Consider the following 20,023-nt stretch of genomic DNA (forward strand, 5'->3'; position numbering starts at 1 on the left):
CAAACAATCTGGAACAACAGATAATCTGTTAAAGGACCTCAGTGGGTTGAGCAGCACCTGTGCGTGGAAAGGAATGGTCAATGCGTCTTGATGCAGGGTTTCAACCCAAACGCGACCATTCCTTTCCAGATACAGATGCTGCTTGTGCCTCTAAGTTCCTCCAGCAGATTGTCTGTTACTCCAGATTCCAGCACCTGAAATCTCTTGTGCCTCTTGGTCATACTTTAAAAATCAAACAAAAAGATACCGATTTCTAGTTTGAACAAATGTTTGGCACAAAACAAGATTTTGATACTGTTAGTTACAAACACCAAAACGATGGTCTAACTAACCAACATACGGCCTAGAAACAAACCAACCAGAGGTAGAGGGTGAAATCAGCTATTTTCCTGGTACTGCTGATGTGGCCGGAAGAGGACATGAGCTGCCTTCTTCACAAGTGCTAATGATGGCACATGTTTACACTCCATCACCTCTACAAGGCCATTCTAAGAATGTAGTTGTTAGATTAAGATTCAGGGAGATTCTTCCAAGCAGCCTGTCATGACTGGTGACATACTAGTGAATTCCTTCTATCATCAGGGGAAGGGATAATAATATAATGAGTATGGGAAGGCAGCATGGGGTAGAGGAGAGGGAGTCATCAATCACCGGTTGTCTCGCAAGTCTGGAATTTAGAAGGATGAGACGGGATCGTATAGAAACATATAAAATTATTACGGTATCAATTATTCAGTCTGAAGAAGGGTTTCGGCCCGAAACGTTGCCTGTTTCATTCGCTCCATAGATGCTGCTGCACCCGCTGAGTTTCTCCAGCATTTTTGTGTACCTAAAATTATTAAGGGACTGGACACGCTAGATGCAGGAAACATGTTCCCAATGTTGGGGGGTTCAGAACCTGGGGCCACCGTTTAAGAATAAGGGGTAGGCCATTTAGAACTGAGATGAGGAAAGCTTTTTCACCCAGAGAGTTGTGAATTTTCTGCCTCAGAAGGCAGTGGAGGTTGATTCACTGGATACATTCGAAAGAGTTAGATAGAGCTCTTAGGGCAAGCGGAATCAAGGGATATGGGGAGAAGGCAGGAACGGGATACTGATTGTGGATGATCAGCCATGATCACATTTAGTGGTGGTGCTGGTTCGAAGGGCCAAATGACCTTCTCCTGCACCTATTGTCTATGAATCTATGCAAGTCAATCTCACAAAAAAATGACAAGTCAAAAATTAATCTTCTGATCGTTCATGATAAAGAATTTGGAACAGAAAACAATTGACATAGAGCATTACAAACTGGGTTTGGGGAGCAGAAAGTGATGAGTTTTGGTGAACTGCTTGAAGACTTACATTGTTTTGTTCTGTGGGGAAAGCACCAATTCCAACCCTTGTGGTGTAAGCTTTCATCACTCCATACACTTCTCCAACATTCTGAGGAGGGATTCCTAGTCCTGTACACACACCACCCACTGTGCAGTTCGATGAAGTCACAAAAGGGTAAGTACCTTTGGTGGGAGGAAAGAAAAATGTTGAAATAGTGCAATTACGTACAACAAAATAAAATAATGTAAATATTATGACTTTTCATTACAAAAGTAATGTTGAAGATGTGAAAGGCATGATGTTATGCGTTATTTGATTCTTTTTATTGTATGGAAAGTTACAATTGTACTTGCATTCTATCAATCACAAGGAGTGATCTTTACCATAGTACCTATTTAGGAGGATCCCTTGGAAGCAATGGACCAATGTAAATTTATAATTAAAGAATATACTGCCAACATTAAGCTTTCCAGCTGGTTAAACAGCTTCACATCAAACCACCCCCACCATCGCCACCAATAGCCTCAGCTGCATTCCACTGTAGCTCTCTATTTATGAATCAGTATTAGGATTGAGATTTAGGGACAGGGTTCCCAGCTTCAGCCTAACACACACTGCTTTGAGCTGTCCAAGGCCATATTAATTTGGTCCTGTACCATCCACAGATATAGCAATCTTTCAACGGTTTACATTACCTTTAAACACGTCCCAGTGGCTAAAGGCCAAGGATACCTTTCTTAAGAGGCATCTGTATCCCTGTCCTCCCATTTTTCTGGATCAATGCCTACCAATCACAAAGCTGAAATGCAGGGGGCCAAATGTAATCTTACACCAATGAAAAGAACCATGCCAGGAATGGTTCACCATGCACAGAACTGCTGGTGTTAAGCAATTTCCAGTGGCAAGTTTCATGTGCTCTAAACTACAAGAGGAATGGGTTAATTATAAGGCAGACAAAGTTGGCCTTAAACCAAATTAGCATAACTGACAGTGCTCTGGAGGCACTTCCGAATTCAGAAATATTTACAGGCCTCTACATTCAATCATGAAATAACAGATTATATCAAGGTCATCTACAATCTACAATTTGAGAGGGAGAAGGGAAAATCAGAAGTGTCAGTATTACAGTTGAGCAAAGGGGACTATGGAGGCATGAGGGAGGAGCTGGCCAAAGTTGACTGGAAAGAGATCCTAGCAGGGATGACAGTGGAACAACAATGGCAGGTATTTCTGGGAAAATACAGAAGGTGCAGAATCAGTTCATTCCAAAGAGGAAAAAAGATTCTAAGGGGTGTAAGAGGCGATCATGGCGGACAAGGGAAGTCAAGGACAGTATAAAAATAAATGAGAAGTATAACATAGCAAAGATGAGCGGGAGGATGGGGAATTGGGAAACTTTTAAAGAGCAACAGAAGATAACTAAAAAGGCAATACGGGGAGAAAAGATGAGGTGCGAAGGTAAGCTAGCCAAGAATATAAAGGAGGATAGTAAAAGCTGTGAAGAGGAAAAATTAGTTAAGACAAATGTGGGTCCCTTGAAATCAGAAACAAGTGGATTTATTATGGTGAACAAGGAAATGGCAGACGAGTTGAACAGGTACTTTGGACCCGTCTTCACTAAAGAAGACACCAACAATCTCTAGGATGTACTAGTGGCCAGAGGACCTAGGGTGACGGAGGAACAGAAGGAAATTCACATTTGGCATGAAATGGTGTTGGGGAGACTGATGGGGCTGAAGGCTAATAAATCCCCAGGGCCTAATGGTCTGCATCTCAGGGTACTTAAGGAAGTGGCTCTAGAAATCATGGATGCATTGGTACTCATTTTCCAATGTTCTATACATTCAGGATCAGTTCCTGTGGATTGGAGGGTAGCTAATGCTATCCCACTTTTTAAGACAGGCGGGAGAGAGAAAACAGGGAATTATAGGCCAGTTAACATAGAAAATAGGTGCAGGAGTAGGCCATTCGGCCCTTCGAGCCTGCACCGCCATTCAATATGATCATGGCTGATCATCCAACTCAGTATCCCGTACCTGCCTTCTCTCCATACCCCCTGATCCCTTTAGCCACAAGGGCCACATCTAACTTCCTCTTAAATATAGCCAATGAACTGGCCTCAACTACCTTCTGTGGCAGAGAGTTCCAGAGATTCACCACTCTCTGTGTGAAAAAAGTTTTTCTCAACTCGGTCCTAAAGGATTTCCCCTCTATCCTTAAGCTGTGACCCCTTGTCCTGGACTTCCCCAACATCGGGAACAATCTTCCTGCATCTAGCCTGTCCAACCCCTTAAGAATTTTGTAAGTTTCTATAAGATCCCCCCTCAATCTCCTAAATTCTAGCAGTTAGCCTGACATCGGTGGTGGGGAAAATGCTGGAGTTCATAATAAAAGATGAAATAACGGCACATTTAGATAGCACTCACAGGGTTGTTCCTAGCCAGCATGGATTTACAAAGGGGAAATCATGCTTGACTAATGAGCCTGTCCCACTTAGATGATTTTTTGGGCGACTACAGGCGACTGCCACAATATTTTGAACACGTTGAAAATTTCTTTCAGCGAAAGTGCTGACAATTTTTTATGTCGTAGGTTGTCGCCAGATGTCGTAGGTGAATTCCATTAAAATTAGTCCCTGGCAGTCGCCTAAGGGGGAGAGGCCCATAATCTTCTGGAATATTTTGAGGGTGTAACTAGGAAAATGGACAAGGGAGAGCCCATGGATGTAGTGTACCTGGACTTTCAGAAAGCCTTTGATAAGGTCCCACATAGGAGATTAATGGGCAAAATTAGAGCACACGGTATTGGGGGTAGGGTACTGACATGGATAGAAAATTGGTTGGCAGAAAGGAAACAAAGAATTGGGCTTAACGGGTCCCTTTCAGAATGACAGGCAGTGACAGGTGGGGTACCACATGGCTCGGTGCTGGGACTGCAGCTATTTACAATATACATTAATGATTTAGATGAAGGGATTAAAAGTAACATTAGCAAATTTGCAGATGACACAAAGCTGGGTAGCAGTGTGAACTGTGAGGAGGATGCTATGCGGATGCAGGATGACTTAGACAGGTTGGGCGAGGTGGCAGATGCAGTTTAATGTGGATAAATGTGAGGTTATTCACTTTGGTGGCAAGAACAGGAAGGCAGATTAATATCTGAATGGTGTCAAGTTAGGAAAAGGGGCAGGACAACGAGATCTGGGTGTCCTTGTTCATGAGTCACTGAAAGTAAGAATGCAGATACAGCAGGCAGTGAAGAAAGCTAATGGTATGTTGACCTCCATAATAAGAGGAGTTGAGTATAGGAGCAAAGAGGTCCTTCTGCAGTTGTACAGGACCCTAGTGATACCACTCCTGGCGTATTGTGTGCAGTTTTGGTCTCCAAATTTGAGGAAGGTCATGATTTTTATTGAGGGAGTGCAGCGTAGATTCACAAGATTAATTGCCGGGATTGTGGGACTGCCATATGTTGAAAGAATGGAGTGACTTGGCTTGTATACATTGGAATTTAGAAGGATGAGAGGGCATCTTATTGAAACATAAGATTCTTAAGGGATTGGACACGCTAGAGGCAGGAAACATGTTCTTGTTGTTTGGGGAGTCCAGAACCAGTGGCCACCGTTTGAGAATAAGGAGTAATAACCCAGAGAGTTGTGAATATGTGGAATTCTCTGCCTCAGAAGGCTGTGGAGGCCAATTCTTTGGATGCTTTCAAGAGAGTCAGATAGAGTTCTTAAAGATAACGGAGTCAAGGAATATGGGGAGAAGGCAGGAACGGGGTACTGATTGTAGACGATCAGCCATGATCACAATGAATGGTGGTGCTGGCTCGAAGGGCCGAATGGTCTACTCCTGCACCTATTGTCTATTTTACAAGGAAGAAAGGACTGACAAGAAAACATTTAATAACCCAATTGTAACCACAACATCATAATGTTTAGTAGCCCCCCCTCGGTCATGACTGACCATGGGTGATGCATCCTGGTCTAATGAAAGCCTGGGCGATGTCATATGGAGGACAGGCTGTTGCCTATGCAGCACGTCCCCCTCTCCACATCGCTGATCGATCCAAAGGAACAGCAGGGCCGTTACAGTTGGGCACCAGCGCCGTCGCAGGAGCTACCAGAGCGAGGTTGTAGAAAACAACGAACTGCCTTAGGGGCTCTGACTCCGGATTTTCTTGAGGTTTACTCCTGGAGCCTTTTCCATGACTGGATATGGCCACAAGGCAGTGGAGGTTTTAAATCAGAGTTTTCCCTCTCCTAGATGGACTACCTTCCCAGGCTGACGAGCCCCATCTGCCCAAGACTCGTGGGGGCGGGAGCGTCTACCTTCCTGTGCAGGTCAATAGCACCTGCCCACTGCCCAGATCATAATGTAAGCAAATGTAAATTACTATTACATATAAACATATTTAAGAGCTTTTAGATAAAATTTCTCAAGACAGTTTTGTAATTTATACTATTGTGCAGGGTACAGCAAGATAAACAAAGATACTTCCAATGGTTCAGCAATGATATGCAGTGATATCATACAATTACCAGACCGGGGAAGTGAAATTTCATATCACAGGTCACACAGTTCTTTTGTCAGAAAATGCATTTCAGGGAAATTTAAACCAAAACCTACCAAAATCGATATCCAGAAGGGCTGCATTTGCTCCTTCGACCAAAATCTTCTTTTCAGGACCATGTAAGGCTTTATACATGAAATAGACACCATCCCTTACCATCGGTTTGATTCTCTCCACGTAGCCCTGCAGTTAAAAGTCAAACTTCAGTGTCTCAAAAAATGAATGATTAGTGGTATCCAACATTTCCAATCAGCTCTTTACATCTTCAACTTAAGGGAAATCACAGGTGGAGCTCTTTAGAGCAGCTTGCCTAAATAGGCTACAAAATATATCAGTGGACATGCAGTTGTAAGCATTTAAACCGCTAGTTCATAACACTAGCCAACAAAGTATCAAGGTCTAGTGGTAGGCAAGACGACTGGGATTTCTTTCAGGGTCCAGCAGCAAAAGACTAAACAAATTCAAAGGAGAAAATTGATTTTGAGATAAAACTTGCATATAATATCAAAATAGCAGTAATAGTTTAAATTATGGACAAATAAACAAATTGGATGCCTGTCACTGTTTTCTGTCATCTATATTAACCATCTGGACGACAATGTTGTTAACATGGTCATTAAGTGGGGGGGAAACGATAACATCCTTACAAAGGTCAGGTTGGAAAGAGGTGTGATCTAGGTAGCTGTGGGATTCAAACGGTTGTAAGTAAATGTCAGCAGAGTTTGTCTCCTGAGATGGAGACAGAGTAAGATCCAGAAAATGGAGAGAAATGTCAGAAATAGTTTGAGAGAATTTGAGAAACCAAGTGGAAGATAGCAGCGAAAGTGATTAATTTGATGAGCTCCACACAGGTGCAGGAAACGGCACCAATGAATTTGTCAATGTAGCAGAGTTGAGAATGGTACCAGAATAGGTTGAACAAGAAGTGTTTCATGTAGCCAATGAAAAGACAGATGCAGCTAAGGCTCTTGCAAGTATCTATGGCTGCACCTTTGATTTGTAAGAGTGGGAGGAGTCAAAAGAGAAGCTGTCTAGGTTAAGAACAGGTTCAGCTGTTCAGGTTAAGAACACTTCCAGGTGTTAGTGGAGGCAAACTGGTTGGATCTTTTTTTTTTACACAAAGTGGAGGTAGCCTGGATGTAGAGGGAAGGAATTGGGCGGAGGGGTAACAACATAGAGTCAAGGTTTGTGAAGATAAGTTCAGTTCAAGAGCAGACAGTAACATTGGGCCTTCCAAGATAGTCCTGTTTGTGAATCTTGGGTAAGAGTTAGAAGTGGGAATTGGAGGTTTGGATGGGATGTCGCTTGATGTGATATTACAGTGCAGGAGGTAGATATGAGGAGGTATCCAAGAGCCTTTGCAAGGTAGAGGTCAATCCGTTGTATTGCAATGACCCCACCCTTGTCTGCATGTTTGATGACTAGTTTGGGATTGGTGCAAAATGAGTTGAGTCCATCCACTGTAATAGGTTAAAAGATCAGTGTAAGTTTTGAAGATATTATTTATCCCATTGATTTGAGTGGCAGTGCCATGCTTGTATGATGACAGATAAGCTTTAAAAAGGAAATTAAAAATAAGCCACAAATTATTTTAACATGCAACTCACAAGTCCATGCATTACTGAACAGCTGAGGAAAACCATCTTCATTAAATGTTGCACTGTCAATTTATGGGGCTTCTGTCATCTCCAATAAGATGTGTTGGAACACTTAAGATAGATACTTTTAACAACCCCACCAATCAACCCAGAAGCAGCCATCTGCTTTGAGGCCAAATGACCCTGTGTACAATGATTTGTCAGTGTGGGAAGAAAGCTTAGTAAGCAATTTACGAGCTTTCCTCGGCTGCACTAAACTTTTAGATGAGATTTACAGTGCCCTTTAACATTTTTCCTAAAATAATTTTTGAATTATGATCTACGTCAGCCATTTCTCTTGGGTATTTTGTAATCATGAATGGATAATCTTTGACTGAATAGCATGCAACCAAAGCTTTTCACTGTACCTCAATACATGTGACAATATTAAATTAAATTAAACTAAAATAAATGTACATAAACAATGTAAATTGAAGTGAATTTCCTCTCATCTTACCTTGAGTCTCTCCAGTTCCCCATCTATGTCAACATCCAGAGTAGGGTACATTGACATGTGCTGATTAGCCAATACTTTAAACCTGAGGTAAAAAAAGTATATATTTAAAAATGCAAATTCATACAATCGAATGTATTAAACACACAGAAACCAATGGATGAAAATTATCCAATAAGAGAATTAGTTTAAAGACATCTACATTTTAAACCAGATGAGCAACACCAGCAGTGGCTGCCTCGCCAACAGTCTGTCTGTCTGTCCTTTGTTCTTTTTGTTATTTTTAGTATGTGTTAAAAAGTGTGTTTTAGTGTTTCTTGGTTAGTTTTATGTGGGGGGTGGGTTGAGGGAAACTTTTTTCCCCCAATATCTTACCTCGACGGAGATGCGATTTTTTCCCGTATCGTATCTCCGTCCCCACTGTGGCCTAACACCGTGGAGTTGGCGGCTTTTCCTGGAGTCCGACAGCGCTCCAAGCCGCGGGAGTCTGCGGGACTTTAACATCGCAGAGTTTGTGATCCCTTTGCCGGGGATCAAAGCTTCAACCGCGGGGCCTGTGGACTTTAACATCGCGAAGCCCGCGGTTTCTGGCAAGAAGGGGCTGACTCGGGAGCTCCATGCCGCGGAGAGAGTTTCAACCGCTCCGACCCATGAGTTTCGATCACCCCGACGGGGGCTTCGACCGTCAGCTGAGGGGGCTTTGATCGCCATGACTGCGGATGGTTTGACTGCCCCGACCACAGGAGAACAAGAGGAAGAAGATTGAACTTTAATGCCTTCCATCACAGTGAGGAATGTGGAATCTGCTGTGATGGATGTTTATGTTAACTTTTATGTGGTTGTGTGTCTTGTTGCTTTTCACGGGCTTAAGTTTCTATAAGAACACCTCTCATCCTTCTAAATTCCAGTGAATACAAACCCAGTTGACCCATTCTTTCATCATATGTCTGTCCTGCCATCCCTGGAATTAACCTGGTGAACCTGTGCTGCACTCCCTCAATAGCAATAATGTCCTTCAAATTAGGAGACCAAAATTGCATATACTCCATGTTTCACCAGGGCCCATTACAACTGCAGTAGGACCTCCATGCTCTGAAACTCAAATCCTCTCGCAATGAAGGCCAACATGCAATTAGCTTTCTTCAATGTCTGTTGTACCTGCATGCTTACTTTCAGTGACTGATGTGCAACCAGGTCTCGTTGCACCTCCCCTTTTCCTAATATGACACCATTCAGATAATAATCTGCTTTCCTGTTCTTGCCACCAAAGTGGATAACCTCACATTTATCCATATTATACTGCATCTGCCATGCATCTGCCCACTCACCCAATCTATCCAAGTCACCCTGCAGCCTCATAGCATCCTTCTCGCAGCTCACACTGCCACCCAGCTTTGTGTCATCCGCAAACTTGGAGATGACACATGTAATTCCCTCCTCTAAATCGTCAATATATATTGTAAATAACTGGGGTCCCAGCATCGAGTCTTGTGGCACCCCACTAGTCACTGCCTGCCATTCTGAAAAGGACCCGTTAATTCCCACTCTTTGCTTCCTGTCTGCAAACCAGTTCTCTATCCATGTCAATACCCTACTCCCAATACCATATGCTCTAATTGGGCACACTAATCTCTTGTGTGGGACCTTGTCAAAGGCTTTTTGAAAGTCCAGATACACCACATCCACTGGTTCTCCCTTATCCATACTACTTGTTACATCCTCAAAAAATTCCAGAAGATCAGTCAAGCATGATTTCCCCTTCATAAATCCATGCTCAAAAAGGCCTGTTGGTCAAAAAGGCCTGTTTCCATGCTGTAAAGCTCTACAATTCCATGGTCTATTTATATAAAATTATCTTGTAAAAATGACATCAATTACAAAAATCATAAAAGAAATGCCAGAAACATCCAACAGGTCTGACTGTGAAGCAAAATGTACGGTTGAGGCTTTCAAAGCCAGATATCTTAACTGCATAAAATGTGTCAACTATACCCTCTTTCCAGATTCAATCTAGCCTGCCAAATAACTGCACTGTTTTCAGCACTTGCACAGGAGAACATACAAAAATCCAAAGAAAACCGTCATTGAATCAAGATTAGTAGGTTAATTGGCTTGGTAAATGTAAAAATTGTCCCTAGTGTGTGGAGATAGTGTTAGTGTGTGGGGATCGCTGGTTGGTGTGGACCCGGTGGTCCAAAGGGCCTGTTTCCGCGCTGCATCTCTAAACTAAAAGACAGGGTATTGCCAAAATAAGCACTTGCCAAGTAATAGAAAGGAAATATAAAAGAGTTCATAAATCCTCAGAGCCAGTTTTGTTCTCCATCATTTCAAGGGTAAGTGGTTGAAGAGGCTTGAACCATTCTCATCCAAAAGAAGATTTAGAGAGATCCGCACTTAATGTAAGCAAATGGTACCAGCTCAATCATAAAACCTGGTTTGCACATCAGTTAAGCAGAAGGCCGCATTTCCATGCAGCATAACACATTTACTCTATAAAAACCATTAGCTGAAGATTTAAACTCAAGAAATTGGAAAGTAGGCAGAGGAGATTAGTTATGTTGGCATCCTGTTCGTGTGCTGCACTCTTCAATGTTATTTAGTAAACAGGCTCGGAAATTGGCTGCATGCAGAAGATAAGAGTAATGATAATTTGCAAATCTCTATTATCGGGTTGTGGCAAGGTTTAGTATATTTATAAACAGCTCTCAGATTAGATAAACATGAATAAAATAAACGTGTGGGGTGGCATAGAGATGCAGTGGTAAAGTGGCTGCCTTACAGCACCAGAGATCCGGGTTCAAATCTGACTATGGATACTGTCTGTGTGAAGTTTGGACGTTCTCCCTGTGACAGCATGGGTTTTTTCCGGATGCTCCGGTTTTCTCACACACTTCAAATATGTACAGGTTTGTAGGTTAATTGGCTTTGAAAAAATTGTAAATTTGTTCCTAGAGAATGTGTTAATGTCGGGGTGATCACTGGTCGGTGCAGGCCCTGTGGACCAAAGGGCCCGTTTCTGCACTGTATCTCTAAAATCTAAAAGTCTGAATACATGGCTCTTTCTCAATGATGTAAATATAGGCATTGTTTATAAAAGTGTGGAATAAAGTACCATATTAATAATTAAGTGAATTGACAAAATTCTGGTAAATGTATTTCAATATAGGGTCGCCCAATTTGGAACTAAACAGGAGCAGAGCACTTTCTAAACAGGTAAAGGATAGCAGCTAAGCCTAAAGTGTCTTGGGAGCATGCACTTAGGTTATTAACAAATTCTTTTATTTGTTTTTAAATCATTGAATGGGCTCGCCCCGCCTTACCTCTCTGAGCTGCTCCACCTATATGCTCCTGCCCGGTGCCTCAGGTCAGCTGATCAGCTGCTCCTTGAGGTACCAAGGTCTAAGCGGAAGCTCAGAGGGGATAGAGCCTTTTCTGTTGCTGCTCCGGCACTCTGGAACACCTTGCCGTTGCACATCAGACAGGCCCCCTCACTGTCCATCTTCAAATCCTCCCTAAAAACATATTTTTATTCTTTGGCTTTCGACACTGGCTGAGGCATTGGTCCTGTTTTTAGTGCTTTTAATGTCTTTTAATTTTTAGTGTGTTTTTTATAGTCCTTCGTTGTACGGTTTTTAATGGTTTTTAATTGTTTGTAATAGCTTTTTGTTCATGATTTCTCATGTACAGCACTTTGTGGCAACTGTAGTTGTTTAAAGTGCTTTATAAATAAAGTTATTATTATTATTATTATTAAAATGCCCTTGACAGGTAAAGAAAGTAATCAATCTCAAGTCTCACCTACAATGGTCAATCTTATGGCAATATCACAAACTGGAAGAAACAAGCCTTGGACAATCTTAAACTGCTAATTTATCCTCCACTTCAGTTGTCACCTCCTCCCAGTTCTTTAGTTGAAAATCAACATTAACATTTTCCTTTTAATTCCATGTGGCTATGTATTTTCAAAAAGGATAAACAGAAATGGTTATCATCACCTTCGGCAGTGCTGTTGCATGTATTAGTCGCATGGAGCCAATTAGGAATCCAAATGTGACTAATTGTATTTCTGATAACCTTAATGTTCATATTTGTGATTTATGGTTAAAAAAAGCCCAAAATAAAAGGCATAGTCAGCAAGTAGTTTTAAATTGTTTGGTGAATTTATTTTGATACTATTAATACTCATCAACTAAAATATTATCCTGCATGGATGATTATAGTCAGACTATTACAACCAGAAAACCAGTAGTAACATAAAGCATGACCTTGTCCTTGAGTTTGGCTTGAGCAATCAGAAAAGAAGCAGTGGAAAGTCCATGTAGTACCTGAAGTAATGAACAAGGTTAAATACCTTTCAGAAAAATCATCAAAGTCAGTCAGGAGATCACATATCCTGAGCCCACTCCGAGCTGCTTTTGAAGAATACACCGGTCCAATTCCCTTCTTCGTGGTGCCCAAGCTATAAAATAAGAAAGAAATAGATGCTGATGGTATGACTTTATAAAAGTTATAACTATGATTGTGAAAACACGGTAGTTTTCCAAAGTCAAACTACTTGTGATTAAGGGTTCTTATTAATAAGCTGCCTAGAATTAGAATTAATGTTAATTGTTTTATTTTAGTTTTTGACATGAAGAGAAGATTGGTTAAAGAATAAAGCAATAGGAATAAATGGTTCTATTGCAGGACAGAAGCCTTATAGTACTATAAATAAAGGGCCCTTTATATTATACTGTACAGTGTCAATTGCTGTAGTGAACAACAACAGGTACAGCAGTGTATTAGTTAAGTAGCCCAGAGCAGAACAAGTTACATTACTGATCTAAAGGTGCGCATTCAAATCCCACCACTTCAGCTGGGATATTCAGTTCAAGTAATTAAATTAAACTGAAATTAACTCAATGGAATTGCTGTCTCCCCATCCTGTATGGTTGCACAGATCCCCCAAGTCTGGAGATTTCTCTGAGGTAACAAGCTCAACCAAGCCGTGCGTCAACACAGAGCAGGTGTTGTCACTCTGATCAATAGCATCCCCTCACCATGTTGATCAGAGTGCAGCCCTGAGCATTGCATCTCAGCATTTTGCTGACCCTGGCCTGCTCAGCACCACAGGCAATCTCTTCACACCAAGCTGTGAGCGCTTCATTGCTGTGATAGCACTAGCGCAATGCAGAGATTCACACCAGGTTCCTGGCAGCGTAGTGTCAACTCTCTTGAAATACAATCCTATAATGATTCCCTTTAGCCCTTATTCCATTAGCACTTTTATTATTGGGAGCGCATCCTCGGTGCTAAAGGTAGTACCAATGCATTGGAGAGAATTATGACTAGACACTTGGAAATCATAACATAATATTAGGAAGAATCAACTTATTTAATGAAAAGAAAAGAACGTATGAAAATGTCATACTTTTTTTTGAAGATTTATGTAACAGAGAAGGCAGGGGGAAACCAGATGATGTAGTGGATCTGGATTTTCTAAGGGCACTTAAAGGCACCTGAAAAGAATGCTATGAAAATAAGATTCTGGATGACATATGGACATGAAGAGAAGATTGTTTGAAGAACAGAGCAATAGGAATAAACAGGCCTTTTTTAGAATGGAAGCCTGATAGCACTGGGTACCAGGGATATAAATAAAGGGCCCTATCCCAAAAAACAAAGTAATACTGGACGTTATTCATTGAAGGATTACATATAAAAGCAAATACCTTGTATACCGGTTTAAATGCTAACAGGCCTATAATTTCCTTTCGTTTGCCTCACGCAGTTCTTAAATAGTGGAATTACATTTTCAATTTTCCAGTCCTCTGGAACCATTCCTGAAAGATTACTACTATTGCCCCCACAATCTCTACAGCTACCCTCTTGGGGTGTAGCCTGGCTATACCCTGGGGTGTAGCCCATCTGGTCCAGCTGACTTGTCCACCTTCAGATCTTTCAGGTTCCCAAGAGCCTTCTCGTTCAAGCCATTGCAAGCCATAGTTCAAGCCATTGCAATTTAAAAAATAAAATAATTAACCAGGGATTAGAAGAAATGCTTGATGTATTGCATAAGCAGTTTAAAAATGAATACTTTTTTGGCATTATGAAGAACTTGCCCAAGCTCGAAGGGGGGGGAACTGCATCCTTCAGTGTTACAACATTCTGGACACCAAATTGCAATTAAAAAAACCCGTAAAATTTATTACAAATTCTATTTCATGCACTATTGTATACAATTTACACAGGAAAAAAAAATAGAAGCCCTACTTTTTTCCAGCTTGCTGTTGCCTTTGTTGTTCTTGAGCACCATCAGCAGCTTGGTGGAAATCAAATACTAAAACAAAGGAATAAATAATTAATAAAGCTTTGCTAATTTAGTTAATAGAAGTAGCACATGAATTATTTTGTCTTACTGTAATAAATATCAACAGCCTGACAACTCAGAATCCAAATAGTTTCGGCATCATGAACAAATGAGAGATACAAAAATAACTTAACTGTCCATTCATGTTCATAACTGTCCATCAGTTATCAATATATCTTTGGCATATCATGTTTATGTCATGCTCATTAATACAGCAACTAATACATTAACCATGTAATTCAATTCAATCAAATCTGCCCAATGCGTATTACTGCCCTGAATATTACTTAAATCAACATTTCCAAGAAATGATTTAACCTGGTGAATCTACAACTACAACCCAGCAATGTTGCTAGGATAAGAACAACTCTTCACAGCTGCATAGAGTAATTGAGCACGGAAACTGGGCCTTCAGTTCAACTTGTACATGTCACCAAGGTGTCTTCCTGAGCTAGTCCCATTTGCTTACATTTGGCCCACATCACCCTAAATATTTCTTATCCATGTACCTGGAGCCCCTGGTATTCTTGTCTCACAAATCTGATTTGAGGATTTTTTTGAAGATGTGACCAAAATGATTGATGAGGGGAGAGCTGTAGACGTATATATATTTCAGCAAAGCATTTGACAAGGCTCCGTATGGTAGGCTTTTCTGGAAGGTTAGATAATATGGGATCCAAGGAGAGATGGCCAACCGGATAGATAAGTGACTTAATACGAGGAGGTTAAAGGTGGAGATTGTTTTTCAGACTGGAGGCCTTTGACTAGTTCAACTAAAATAGGATCAATATGCGTGTCCAATAATTAACACTTTTATTTAGAATTCAAAGTAACAAAGGTAAACAGAAAAATAAGGTTATTTATATTAGTTCAATTGTTAAAATAACAATTTAATAATCATTCATCTTACCAATATGTGCTCTGTCTGAAATGATTAATCTATCCTCCCAACCTTCAAGACCTAAAAATGAATATAAAATTATATTATATTACTTGCTGAATACAGCACAAAGAAGAAATACTATGTTGATTACAAATGCTCACATACAGATAGATGATTTTGAATGCAATAAACATTAGACAACAGACAATAGGTGCAGGAGTAGGCCATTCGGCCCTTCGAGCCAGCACCGCCATTCAATGTGATCATGGCTGATCTTCCACAATCGGGAAATAAATTGGAGTGCTTCTTACTCCTGAAGGTGTTGGTAGAAGTTGAGAAGGCTGATATCGTTGATACTTGCAGATAGTACAAAAGCATGGAAATTATGATATATTATGAAATACTGGTTGGCCTAAAGGTAAAGTACAACATTCAATTCCAGAAACCACATCCTTAGAAGAGAATAAAGAGTACATTTACCGAAATGGTACAAAGAATAAACGTTTCTATTATGTAGATTGGAGAATCAGGAGCAAGAATCGTACGGAGCAATCACTTATGTTCACAACTACAAACGGTGCGGTACAGCAGTAGAGTGATACAATAGGTAAGGCTTCTGCCGCACATGTTCAGCAACCAAGATTCAACTCCAACAACCAATGCTACCTTTGAACAAGTTCTGACGGTATGGGGTACTCTCATTTCTTCCCATATCCCACTGAACTGATAGGTTAACTGGCCAGTGTAAATTACCTCGAGTGTGGGTGGTGGTAGGTGAATCGGGGGAATTATTAGGTAGGAGGGAGAACAGGTTACAGGCAAATCGGCAAGCAAAGGAGATTGATGAGATTAATTGAGAGCTGGGCATAGACTAGAAAGACAATTATAAGTTGATGGATTGTTCTTAATTTGACACTAATTGATGTTTTATGCCTAGATATTAAAACGAATGATAAGAGTAATAGATTTTAATTTTACCAAGTTTTATCTATTCTACAGAGTAATTAAGAAAGTGAGAGGGTGGATGAGGGCATGCACCTTTACTTGAGATGGGGAATGAAAAGATGAAGATACAAGAAATGCACATGCTGGTTTACTGAAAAATACACAAAATGCTGAAGTAACTCAGTAGGTCAGGCAGCATCTCTGGAGAACGTAGATAGGCGGCGTTTTGGGTCGGGACCTTCTTCAGACTGATTGTAATAGGGGGGAAGAATGCTGGAAGAGAGGTGGTAGTGGGACAAAGCCTGACAAGTGATAGAAGGATACAGGTGGGGGGCAGGGGAAAGGATTGATTGGTAGATGGTTGGACAACAGCCAGAGATGAAAAGACATGAGATAAGGAGATGAGGAGATAAAGATAGAAGAGGTATGAAATGTTAAGCCAGAGGAAGGAATATAGGTGGAAAGGGACGGGGGGAGGGGGGGGCGGGTTGCCGGTGGGGGAGAGATAGGAGAGTAGTGCGCAAACAAACTCCCCCTTCACCCTCCTCCCCTCTCATCTCTGGGCATCAGCTGGATATGCATCCATTTCTCCCTTTCTCTCTCCCCATCCCAATATTCCTTCGTCTGGCCTCACATTTCTCATCTATCCTTAAGATGCCACTAAGGATAGAAGTGAGTAAGTAACAACACTGCTGATGTTTTGTAATGATCAACACCAACATACAACACCAACATGCTCGAGCTACAAAATTATCCTATTGTACTAACCTTTCCCTTTCTTTGCATTTTTTGCAGCTTCTTCAAAGAGACCTGGCAGATGAACAACTACGCCATTACCTAAAGGACACAAACAGTTAACCATTAAATAAAATGTGGTCTTATTAAAAAATAATAATTGTTATCCATTCATAAAAGTAAATGCAGACAGAAGGCAGTAGATGTTGGGAGGACAATCATCGGAGTCCCAAGACATTACTGCAGGAGTTCCTCACGACAGCATTCCAGGCCTAACCAGCTTCATCAACAGCCGGAACTGGGGGTGTGTTGCTGATGTGTTGGAGTGTTCAATTCCAATCACAACTCTTCAACAAGGGAACACCTCCATGCTTGCATACAACAAAATCTATCCTTGGGTCAGGCATGGACTGATATGTGATACAATCATGCTACAGAAATAACTGGCAATGACCACGTCTAACAAGGGATGGCATTCAATGGCATTGCCATCACCAAGACCCCACCATCAATATCCTGGCAGCAGTTAATGACCAGTGCTCAACTGGATCAGCCACAATTGCTATAAGACCAGGGCGAAAGCCAGATATCCTGTTGTAAATAACTTACCCATTGATACCCCCAAAGCCGTCCCATCATTAACAGGCCTGTCAGGAATGTGATGAAATCCTCTGGATACATGTTCAACCAACAACCCCGAGCTGCTCAACACGATGCAGGACAAAACAGCCCGCCTGACTGGCACCCTATCAACAATAATTAATCTCCTCTACCAGCAGCGCACCATGGCTGCAGTGCATATGAAAATTAATTCCATTTACGAGCCTAGGGTACTCTGAAAACACTTCCAAAACCCATGACTCCACCACCAAGGACATCTTTGTAAAACTTTAGTTAGGCCAATGCCGAGTATTGTGTAGAGTTCTGGTCGCCACATTATAGGAAAGATGTGAATGCACCATGAAGGTGCAATGGGGATTTACTAGGACGTTGCCAATGTTTGTTGTGACAGGAGACACAAAGGGTCTATGGTGGGTGTATGGAACAAGCTGCCAGAGGAGGTAGTTGAGGCTTGGACTACTCCATTGTTTAAGAAACAGTTAGACAGGTACATGGTACACAAAAATACTGGAGAAACTCAGCAGGTGCAGCAGCATCTATGGAGTGAAGGAAATAGGCAACGTTTCGGGTCTGAAGAAGGGTTTCGGCCCAAAACGTTGCCTATTTCCTTCGCTCCATAGATTCTGCTGCACCCGCTGAGTTTCTCCAGCATTTTTGTGTACCTTCGATTTTCCAGCATCTGCAGTTCCTTCTTAGACAGGTACATGGATAGGTCAGGTTTGGAGGGATATGGACCAAGCGCAGGCAAGTGGGACTAGTGTAGCTGGGACATTGTTGGCCGGTGTGGGCGAGTTGGGCCGAAGGGCCTGTTTCCACACTGTATCACTCTATGACACTATAGATTGGAATTGTTTTCCTTGGATCAGATAAGGTTGAGTAGAGACCTGACAAAGGAATCCAAAATTATGAAGTGCATAGACAGAGTGGACAATGAAAAGATTTTCCTCAAACCAGTGACTACTAAAACCAGAGGGATAGGTGTAAGGCAAGAGGATTAGAGGGAATCTGACAAAACATTGCTTCACCAAGAGGGCAGTGGCAGCCTGGAATGCACTGCCTAAGAAGGTGGCGGAGGCAGGTTCTCTAAATATTTAAAAAGCAGCTGGACAAGCACTTGAATCACCAAGACATAGCCGGCTATGGGATGGTAAATTAGATTGTATTGTTGAGTAATTGATGATCAGCATGGACATAGTAGGTTGAAGGGCATGTTTCTATGGCTTGGGCTTCAAGTGCATGGGGAAACCACCACCTCCAGAATCTCCTCTGTCCCACACCATCCTGGGTATTGCCAGTCTTTCATCAGCAATGGATCTAAATCTTGGAACTCCCACCCATACAGCAGTTTTGGAGTAGCTATAACATAATGAGCATGGCAGATGCAGTTTAATGTGGATAAATGTGTGGTTATACACATTGGTAGCAAAAACAGGAAGGAAAATGATTATCTAAATGGCGTCAAGTTGGGAAAAGGGGAAGTACAACGGGATCTGGGGGTCCTTGTTCATCAGTCAATGAAAGTAAGCATGCAGGTACAGCAGGCAGTGAAGAAAGCGAATGGCATGTTGGCCTTCATAACAAGAGGAGTATAGGAGCAAAGAGGTCCTTCTGTAGTTGAACAGGGCCCTAGTGAGACCACACCTGGAGTACTGTGTGCAGTTTTGGCCTCCAAATTTGAGGAAGGACATTCTTGCTATTGAGGGAGTGCAGCGTAGGTTCACAAGGTTAATGCCCGGGATGGCGGGACTGTCATATGCTGAGAGAATGGAGCGGCTGGGTTTGTATACTCTGGAATTTAGAAGGATGAGAGGATATCTTATTGAAACATATAAATTAAATTAAGGGTTTGGACACGCTAGAGGTGAGAGGGGGGGGGGGAGCCGGGCGAGCAAGCGGGCTGCGAAAAGCGGCGAGAGAGAGCTCTAGAACAGGACCCGACTCTCAGCATCTCTCTGGAAACTCAAGTCGAAGCGGATAGAGAGGGGAGGAGAAAGAGAGGGGGGGAGAAAGAGAGGGGAGGAGAGAGGGGGAGAAGTGGGGGAAGGGAGGGAGAGGGAGTGGGTGGAGAGGGGGAGGGGTGTAGGGGATGGGGAGGAGCTGGAGGGAAGGGGGGAGGAGAGGGCAAGGGGGTGGAGGGGTGGGTGCGGATGGGAGGGGGAAGTGGGTTTAGGGGAGGGAGGGGGGGGTGGGAAGTGAGGGGGAGATGTGGGGGGGAAGTGAGGGGGAGATGTGGGGGGAAGTGAGGGGGAGATGTGGGGGGAAGTGAGGGGGAGATGTGGGGGGAAGGGAGGGGGAGGGGTAGGAGAGCGGGGAGGGGGAGGGAGGGGCAGGGAGGAGGAGGTGGGAGAGGGGGGAGGTAGAGGGCGGGAGAGAGGAGGGGGTGGGGGGGAGAGAGGGGGAGGAGAGGCGGTGGAGGGACGGGGAAGCGGGGGAGGGGTAGAGGGGGAGTGGGTGGAGAGAGAGGGGGGAAGGGGTGGGAGATGAGGGGGTATGGGGAAGAGGAGGGG

At 42.4% G+C, this 20,023-nt stretch overlaps 1 protein-coding gene across 2 annotated transcripts in view; it reads right to left on the reverse strand.

Moving 5' to 3' along the window:
- Positions 1 to 20,023, reverse strand: part of adss2 (adenylosuccinate synthase 2) — a 78,487-nt gene that overhangs the window by 12,328 nt on the left and 46,136 nt on the right. For both annotated transcript variants that reach the window (XM_033025859.1, XM_033025860.1), the window contains 7 exons: positions 16,929 to 16,997; positions 15,243 to 15,293; positions 14,236 to 14,302; positions 12,335 to 12,442; positions 7,987 to 8,068; positions 5,949 to 6,075; positions 1,345 to 1,499 (listed from right to left, as the gene is read on the reverse strand). In XM_033025859.1, coding sequence (XP_032881750.1) covers positions 1,345 to 1,499; positions 5,949 to 6,075; positions 7,987 to 8,068; positions 12,335 to 12,442; positions 14,236 to 14,302; positions 15,243 to 15,293; positions 16,929 to 16,997 — 659 coding nt within the window. The remainder of the gene's footprint in view (positions 1 to 1,344; positions 1,500 to 5,948; positions 6,076 to 7,986; positions 8,069 to 12,334; positions 12,443 to 14,235; positions 14,303 to 15,242; positions 15,294 to 16,928; positions 16,998 to 20,023) is intronic.

This window comes from Amblyraja radiata, chromosome 8 (genome assembly GCF_010909765.2).
Source record: "Amblyraja radiata isolate CabotCenter1 chromosome 8, sAmbRad1.1.pri, whole genome shotgun sequence".
Classification (NCBI taxonomy): domain Eukaryota; kingdom Metazoa; phylum Chordata; class Chondrichthyes; order Rajiformes; family Rajidae; genus Amblyraja; species Amblyraja radiata.